The sequence below is a fragment of the Chelonoidis abingdonii genome, chromosome 11, assembly GCF_003597395.2.
Source record: "Chelonoidis abingdonii isolate Lonesome George chromosome 11, CheloAbing_2.0, whole genome shotgun sequence".
NCBI classification, from domain to species: Eukaryota; Metazoa; Chordata; order Testudines; family Testudinidae; genus Chelonoidis; species Chelonoidis abingdonii.
This window is the reverse complement of record NC_133779.1, coordinates 8,727,820-8,736,882: the sequence shown is the minus strand read 5'-3', so window position 1 is coordinate 8,736,882 and position 9,063 is coordinate 8,727,820. Positions and strand designations below refer to the sequence as shown.

The 9,063-nt window shown below is 45.7% G+C and overlaps 1 protein-coding gene across 1 annotated transcript; it reads right to left on the bottom strand.

The window, feature by feature from the left end:
- Positions 1-3: 3 nt before the first annotated feature.
- On the bottom strand, positions 4-4,995 carry LOC116823161 (olfactory receptor 51G2-like). Its single transcript, XM_032777547.1, has 3 exons — positions 4,860-4,995; positions 2,640-2,836; positions 4-948 (listed from the first exon to the last, which is right to left on the bottom strand). The coding sequence occupies exons 1-3, from the start codon at positions 4,993-4,995 to the stop codon at positions 4-6; spliced, it is 1,278 nt and encodes a 425-aa protein (XP_032633438.1).
- Between the last annotated feature and the right edge of the window lie 4,068 nt (positions 4,996-9,063).

Sequence of the window (9,063 nt, the reverse complement as noted above, 5' to 3'; positions counted from 1 at the left end):
CTGTCACTTGAAGAACACCCTGATTATCCTCACACGAAGGTGTTTGCTTTTCACGCTGTACACGATTGGATTCATCAGAGGCGGGACCAGTAGGTATACATATCCCAGGAAAATCTGAAGCCAGCGAGAAGAGCTATTCCCGAATCTGTGTATCACAGGCAAGCCAAGCCTTGGTGTGTGGAAAAGCAAGACAGCACAGAGGTGGGCCACACAGGTGTTCAGGGCCCTGAGGGACTCCATGTGAGATGTGATGCTCAGCACTGTTCTGAGGATCATCACATAAGAGAGGCAGATGAGCAGCGAGTCTAACCCCACTGTCAAGAGTGCAATAGACAAGCCATAGATGCGGTTGACTGTGATATCTGAACAAGCTAACTTCATGACCTCTTGGTGCACACAGAAGGAATGGGAGAGGACATTAGCTTGACAGTATTGGAACTGTTTCAGGAGAGAGGGGAGTGGGAATATTAGGGCCACTGCCCTTAGCATACACACCAGTCCCATCTTGGCTATTTTGGGGGTGGGGGTTAAGATGGACGCATATCTTAAAGGATTGCAGATTGCGACAAAGCGGTCAAAGGCCATCAACAAGAGCATGGATGATTCAATGCATGAAAGCGAGTGGATGAAAAACAGCTGAGCAAAACAAGCATTGAAGCTGATCTCCTTAGATTTATACAAGAATATGCCCAGTATCGTTGGCATGGTGCTTACCAATAAGCCAAGATCTCTCATGGCCAACAAAGAAAGAAAAATGTACATGGGCTCATGGAGGTTTGGATCTGTTTTTATAATGAACAGAATGACTGAATTTCCTACTATTGAAACAACATACATTAAGCAGAAAGACATAGAGATCCAGAGATGGACGTCTTCCAACCCAGGTATCCCGGTGAGAAGTAACACTGCAGAATTGGATTTGGTGTCATTGACAGCTGAGATAATGTACTGGGCAGGTCCCAGGAGTTTTCAACTTTCCTTCCTGAAAGGAAAAAGAACAGGAAACTAGATTATATTTATCAAGACATCTCTCTGCTCTCAGTGCACGTCTAGAGACTCCCAGGATCTCAAGGAAGATCATCAAAAACAAAGCCTTGGATTTACATCACTGATGGGAAGATAGGCACTGCCAGACTGGGTAAGACCTGTATTCTTTCCAGCCCAGTAGCCAGTTTCCGATGCTGGAGAGAAAGGTGGAAGAAGCCCTTCAACAGGCAGCTATGAGATAACTTGCTTCCAGGGAAAGTTTCTTCCTGACATCCAGCACCTACACATATTTTGTGATGTAGATCAGAAAGTTTTAGAGCCCTTCCAATACTTTATTAAAAACAATCCTCACTACTGTAATTAGATTTTCTGGTAACCCATATAAACATCCAGTTCATCTATACCAGTGACACCATCACAGGACCTAACCAGATCAGCCACAACATCACCGGTTCATTTACCTGCACGTCCACCAATGTAATATACATGTGCGCTAGCCGTTCAATATACTGCGCACTTGTGCATTTGTGTTTTAATCCACTTGACTGACGCACATATAAATGTCTTGCATTGGGTTGAACTATACGCTCATGTGTGATCTACACCCTAGTTCTTAGTGTTTAAATATGCTGCACGGGGGCAAAATACACTTTCCATTATTTTCTCACACCGTTCTCCCCATCCTTGCTCCTCTGCGGTCTTATAACACGCAATTCTGTGATTCTGTACAGTCTTAAGTCTATTTTCAGCGATGAAAGATCTTTGTTGGGTTTCCCCCCCCTATGTTATTACTGAAGTTGCTACGAGCCTCGTCTCACTAAAGCTGGAGGGTTCATTATGATGCAGCCACACGCTGACGATAAATCATGACATAGTGTGCTATCTCTCGATATTGAAATCCAGTAACAGACTCATTAGAGTGATCCATATATATTAAGTCCTTTGAGAATCAGGAACCATAATGCAAATCTATCTTAGAGGTCTCAATTTTACTTGGCATTACACGCATTAATATAAAAGTAGGGGATGGCCATTAAAATTTCTTCATATTTTAGCTTATGAGTCACTAAGAACTTATGCCTCATCAACAAGTTACGCAAAATTCACTCCACCAAGAATTACATAAAAAGGCACTAGTAAAAAATCCGTCAAGGCTCCCCCTGCTGCTAGCTCTTGCCATAGCTAATGTAATTGTCTTCACTGAGGACGACTTTCAGCAACTGTACTGCCATCAGACTGGCAAATGTTGTGGGGTGCGTAATGAGCTTGGTCACTTGATAAGTCTTAGGAGGGGTTACATTAAATGTTTGCAGCCACACTGCCTGACAGACTCTTAATCAGTCTATCTGTATGATCGACCAACGTCAGTTTAAACAGACTTCATCTTGGATGGGCATGCGAGGCGAGCTTGTCTTATGATTCATAGATTCCTACAGACGGGCCAGAAGGACGGGGGAACGTTGGATTTCTTCTGAGTTGTGATCACAAGGTTCGTTTGCTCTGACTGCAAATGCTGAGTTAGAAGCCGATCGCCTCTGGGATTGGATCGTGCCCACTCCTTCCTTCCCATATTCGCGTGCTACTCCATACACCGCATAGAATTCTTGAGGCCCAGAAACTCTTATGGTAAGGTCCTAGAGGTATTTTCTTACCTGTTTTCTGGACATGGATGGACCAAAATTATAGTCAAAGACAGGGGTTAAGAAAGATTCTCTCGTTCTCTTACCCCAGCACTCGTCAACAGTATGTTCTCGGCTGGCAAATGCCTCAACTACGATAGTGGCAAATGCCTTATTGACCAATTGGAAATCCAAGAGGATCTTAAGGCGCTCGATGCTGCGAACGAGCTCTAGTCAGGTGCCATTTGACAGTGTCTGATGAGCAAGTTTGATGTGCAAAGTCTAAACACGATGTATTTGCCGTGTCACTTGACTGTGCTTTCGCTTTCCAAAACAAGTGTCACTGCCACTCTCTAATCCCGTTCATCACAAGTGCTGTCTCATCTGCACATCGTTTGCTATGGATGAGCCAGAGTGGATGGTCGATTGTTCAGAGGGGCTACTCAAGATGTTCAGTTTTCGCTGAAAGCTCCAGATTTGGTCCAACAACTGCCTGTTATCTGCATTGGGGGGTCTTTCATGTTAGATTCGGTCTAGCAGAATGGGCTACGAAACAATTCCAAGTTTAGCAAGAACACATTTGGTTTACAGCACTGCGGATGATCCTGCTTGACCACAGTTCCTCAGTCAGATGGTGAGATAGCTATGTTGAGAGGCACCTGTTTCTAGCCCTTCCCCACGTATGGGTGAGCAGAGATGTTCCGTAAAAAGGCCTGCCAGTCAATGAGCGTGCTGCCGAAAATGCCCTAACCCCTCTTCCAGTTCAGGTCGCACATGATGGACCATCTTCAGGTCACCGCGCTGTGTTGTGGGTCTGTAGTAGCTAGGGACCTTCTTCTTCTCAGGTGAGTGATCACTCCATGTCTATAATTCTGCCATGCCGTTGCCCACTCCGCTCAATCCCTGTCATCCATCAGGACTGTCTCTATTATGTCCAGAAGAGTCAAGGGTGGGAAATGAATAAGTGGTCGTTCTTGTGGAAAGATCTTTCTTGGTGAAAGAATGTCTGATGTCCGTGATAGTTTAATTAAGGGCACGTAGGCGCTACGGATAGCTGATTGCACACCAGGCAGCCCCACGAGAAATCTTGGTGTGGAAGATGAACCTATGGTCCAGTGGCAAAGGTAGTCAAGACTGTGGGTGGTATCTCTCTTTCCTTCTGCAGTCTTCGGTCTGACCATTTTGCTCTACCCTATATGAACTCTCACCTGTGCCGCAGCTGTTTGAGTATTGTAATTTTGAAGGACAGGGAGATATATACCGACGCAGCTAGATAATCTATATAGAGATATAGAAGATAGCCGGTTTCTCCTAGTCCTCCATAACACGTACTCCGTCCTATTATCGTTGGAGTTATATATATATGGCTATATAAACACATGCTCCCCTCTCCCTGGTCTCCCTTGACTCCTCTTACCATCCGACAGTGTGTGTGTTGACCCTGGCTATAATCGTACTAGGGACTCTGCCCCCAGTACAGCATCACTCTTTAGAGTCTTAATAGCTATATTTGCACGCTCTCTCCACCATCGTCATGGTCTGGCGCGGAGGAGTTTTGTGCCAGTGTTTACAACATGACCAATTGAGCCCCATGAGATTATGGGACAAGATAAGTTCTTCAGGGTATCTCTAGTCCCACTCGTACTCGATACCGTTAGTGACTTTTGAATGACCAGCATTGTCAGTTTTTGTTTCCAAGATAACATATCGTTTACACTTCCATGGTCAATGCCGGCCAATTGGAATGCGCAGCAAGCAATTAAGAATATGTTATTGCTGAACCATTTATGATGCCACCCCAGGAATCAAAGATGGAAGAGATAAATTAAAGCAAGTCCCATCGCGCGCTCTCTCAGTTGGCATTCCTGAGAAATATTCCTGAGTTGTCAGGTGGTTAGCGCTCGCTGTATCATGGTGCCAGCAGGAGTGTTGGTAGCCTATCATCCAGTGTGTAGCTGATGTTTTTGATCAGAATGAACTCGCTGCTCGGCGCTCCTCGCATATCGCACGAGGAGCTCAGCTGTCAGCGGAGAATCACGTTGCACATGTGATTCACGATCTGGTGCGCTTAAATCGCTTGCACGTTTTTAATAATTGTCATGAGAGGTCGAGGGACGATAGGAGCATTATGTGCTAGCCATGCCCGTCCCATCACATACTGAGGCTTCTCGCTCTTCCAATAAGGCCATACGTACGAACAATCCGTCCAATCCAACCCCACCCTCCTGCCCACGCGCCCACCTGAAATCTCACCTGGACTCGCCTGCTTACGCCACACTCTCATAAGCAGTACGGACTTATTATCTGCAACGTCGGCTATGCTCCCGACTAAGTCAGTCTCTAACAACCGACTCCACGGAAGACATAACCATACTATCCAAATCCGCATAGCGCTAGCGTCGTCATAACCCAGCTCAACATCACACCCCGCTACCCGAAAGTACTTGGCTAGTATACTACAACACCCCCCAATCAGATGGTAGATGCGTGTCTTACGGGCAGTACGCACTACGACTGCCTCTCTCGGAACTCAGTATCAGTGGCAGCCGGTAAGCTTATCGGCTCCCTATCTTTCAGGGTATCAAGGATGTGGTCGCGTATGTGTGTTTCCACGCTCGTTTGTAGCTCATGGACAGATATCAGTTTCTGTTGGATATTTCCGTGCTGCTCTTGACGGACTGAGTGTGTTCTTGTTCACGTAACAACTGTAGCTACTGTTGATAAAGTCTTGTCATACGAACACAGACATTTATAGAAACCAAGGAGTAATTTGCACATTCTGCTCCTTTGGTTTAAGAACCAGCCACCTAATCATTACTATTGATGTGAAATCTACTCTGCAAAATAATGGAGCTAGACGAGAGAAAACAAGAAAAATAGAGAGAGAGGAGCTGGACAGCACTGCAGCAGCAGGCCGATATTTCTCAGCTAATTACTAGAGTTTATGCAGGTTGGTAAATAAGGCTCAGATCCGATACCCATACAGACGTTGGTCACTGACGCAGAACCTGCTGAGATTTGCATCTTGCACATGAAGAATGTCTCATGTATTCTTGGGCCCTCCCCCTTGCATTCCCACATGGACTCCTGAGCCACCGAGACTTGTAAGGTGGGTGCCCCATTGAGCGCGGTAGGAGATAGGATACAGAGGACGAACAAATCTGAAGAGTTTCGCGCTGCCAAAAGAATCTGATAGGTTCAACAAGGACAAATGATAGTTTCGCACTAAGGATGGAAGAATCCCATTGCCTGCTACAGACTAGGAACCAAGTGCGAGCAGCAGTTCTGCCAGAAAAATGACCAGGATTATACTGGTCAAGAAGAATGAATATGTCACAGTGTGCCGGCAAAAGGCTATGACATTTTGAGCTATAAGTGGCATCCCTCCGATAGATCTACCCCTCCTGCAACAGCATTGGTGAGGCCTCATCTGGAGTACTGGTCAGTTCTGGCCCCACACCACAAGAAGGGATGTGGAAAATGGAAAGGGAGTCCAGTGGAGGGCAACAAAATGATTAGGGGGAGCGCTGAAGCACTATGATTTATGAGAGAGGCTTGAGGAATGAGATTGTTTAGTCTGCAGAGGAGAAGAATGAGGGGGATTTGATAGCTACTTTCAGCTACCTGAAAGGGGTTCAAAGAGGATGGATCTAGACTGTTCTCAGTGGTAAACAGATGACGAATTAAGGAGTAATGGTCTTAAGTTGGCAGTGGGGAGGTGGTTGGATTACTAGGAAATCTTTTTTCACTAGAGGATGGTGAGAGCACTGGAATGAGGTTACCTAGGGAGGTGGTGGAATCTCCTTTCTTAGAGGTTCTTACTGAACATGGAGAGTGGGTTATTCTTTTAAAGAGAGATGCCTTGCATTGTGGGACTAGCTTTAGATTTTAAGTGAATTAACTAGAGTCAGTGGCATTTACAAGTTCTTGCTATGGCACAGCCTGCAGTCTCTAGGAGCACGTCTTAATGTGCCAGACCCCTAACTGACTATTCCACAAGGCAGGCCACATTGTTTCAATGCCTCTGAGCCTTCAGGCTCTAGGACTTCCTATCACACTGAGAGCTCTGACCACCCAAGTTTAACTAGGAGATCTCTGTCAGACCTCAGCAAGTATTTGTAATGACACCCAATCCTCCTTCAAACAGTGAGCAATATTGTTAGTCGCTGGAAACACACATCAGGAAGTCTTAGATTAGCATAGAGAATCAAAGGTTAAGACAGGTGATCCAAATGGCCAAGCTAGGTTCCATTGACCATGCTTGCTGAAGGAACATCTCAGTTTCTTTCTCTGTATCTCTGTCCTGTTGTCTCCAGTCCCACATGAGCCCTTGTGTCTCTCCAAAGGACGGGTCTTTATAATTCACCTCCTTATCACCTATCAGTCCATTTGTCCTTCCTCAGCAAACACCATACGAGTTCACACATTCCACTGCTGGAATTCCAGTTGTTTAGGTGCTTAGCGTTGAATCATTTGGTTCCCTGTCTCCAGATCCTCCATTGATATGGGTCAGTTTCAGCCTGTCCTCAGTTACCGTTCATATACCCCAGACAGTTTACATGACACACACACCCTCCTGTCTCCTGCTCTGCCAACTTTACCCTTCTGCATCCAATGGGTAGCAATCCCAGTCAAATGCGTCAGTTGCCAGTGTCTCAGTCATAAAAAATATACAGAAAATCTCCCACATTCATCACAACTACTCAGCAGAATTGGTCCAGACACCTCAGTGTTGGCAAAGGAGATCCTCTTCCGTCATCTTTCTTCGTCTATGGCCTCCAATCTGAATGCGGAATCTGTGTTGCTAACATTACATCTGCGTGCAGACTTCCACTTCTGTCAGCTGGACTCTGCAGCGGTTACAGTCTCACGCCGCATAGAACAACTGCAGACTCAGGACCAGAAATGTCTCTCATGTTCTAGAGGGACTATGCACAGAGCTGGGAACTGGAGGACCTGCAATAGAGAGTTCCTGATGCAGCATGGTTGAAATGTATCAGGCGACCTAATCAGCTCACACATAAATCTTAGTCAGGCCATTGGCTTTCTGGCAATGCCTGTGCATCATCGAAAGAGTACAAGAGAAAATGACAAGGTGGCGTGAGATAATAACTTTTATGGAACCAACCTCTATTGGGGAGAAGACAAGCTTTTGAGCTTTACACAGAGGTCATCCTCAGGTCTGCGGAAACATACAAGAGGTCACCACCTAAATAGCATGGTATGATAGATTGTTTAGCATAAGTTTGTTAACACACCATTGTAGAGACCATTCAAGATGCAATGGCCTGTTAACGTTTCTGCAGTTGATAAAAGTGGGGATTACTGGATACAGATTCTGTAACTAAGCCATAATCAGTGTCTTTATAAGACCAGGACTTTTTAGTGGACTAGCTAAAGTTATTAATTTAATCTTCCTAGCTCATATTTTGAAGGTGTTGTGCAAAGGTTTCCTTGTCATCCCTTGAGGATGAGGGCTGAGAGGTTCAAGACATGAGTGACTGTTTAGTAAAATGTACACCCACAAGTGGTGAAGTGTTTATCTTTATAATTTTTCTGTATGAGTTCATTTGATAAGATTGTCTGGTTTCACCCACACACTTGTGTGAGCATTTAGCTCATGGATGAGGTACCCCATATGTTGTGATAAGCATGTGTAGAACCCATGGATCTTGCTCACTCCATCATTACCCTCAGCAGGGCCGGCGCCTTCCATTAGGTGACCTAGGCAGTCGCCTAAGGTGCTAGGATTTGGGGGAGCGGTATTTTGCCACCCTCAGCGGCAATTCGGCAGTGGGGGGTCCTTCCACGCTCTGGGTCTTCGGCGGCAATTCTGCAACGGGTCCTTCACTCGCTCCAGGACCCACCGCCAAAGTGCCCCAAAGACCGGGAGCCATGGAAGAACCCCCCCGCCGCAGAATTGCCGCCAACAACCGGGAGCGCGGAGGGACCCCCAACTAGGGCGCCAAAAACCCTGGCGCCGCTCCTGCCCCTCAGTCCTCATCCTCAAAGGGATGACCAGGGAAACCCAAAAAATTAAAATGATGACTATATTAAGAAGTGCTTTTTCTTTTGCAGATGCACTCCAGACAAACTTAGCTAAGTTTTGCATTGACTTTTCAAATGTAATTTCAATTCAGTTTGATGCTGAAAAAGAGATTGAAATAGAAATTAAGTTCTTCGAGTGCTTGCACATGTGCATTCCGAGTTAGTTGTGCACAAGTCCTAAGCACAGCTATTGGAATTCTTTCCTCTAGTGGTATCCATTGGGCTGGCTCTGTTTTCCCTTAGTGCTACACGTTCATAGCGCTGATACAAGGTGCCCTGATGAGCCTGTGCCCCTCAATTCCTTCTAAACTCCCATGGTGACTGTTGGAACTCCATTCTTTGCCTTGGCAAAGTCTTCATAGTGGTTTTTATTCAATTTTATTGTAAATAGCTTGTAGTTAGTAAAATA

What these genes read in the sequence shown, in the direction of transcription:
- LOC116823161 (XM_032777547.1), bottom strand. Translation starts at nt 4,995, where the DNA reads ATGCGGATTTGGATAGTATGGTTATGTCTTCCGTGGAGTCGGTTGTTA. An exon ending in GCGTAAGCAGGCGAGTCCAG is followed by an intron (nt 2,837 to 4,859) that starts GTGAGATTTCAG and finishes GCACCTGACTAG; the next exon opens with AGCTCGTTCGCAGCATCGAG. An exon ending in CATCCATGTCCAGAAAACAG is followed by an intron (nt 949 to 2,639) that starts GTAAGAAAATAC and finishes GGACCTGCCCAG; the next exon opens with TACATTATCTCAGCTGTCAA.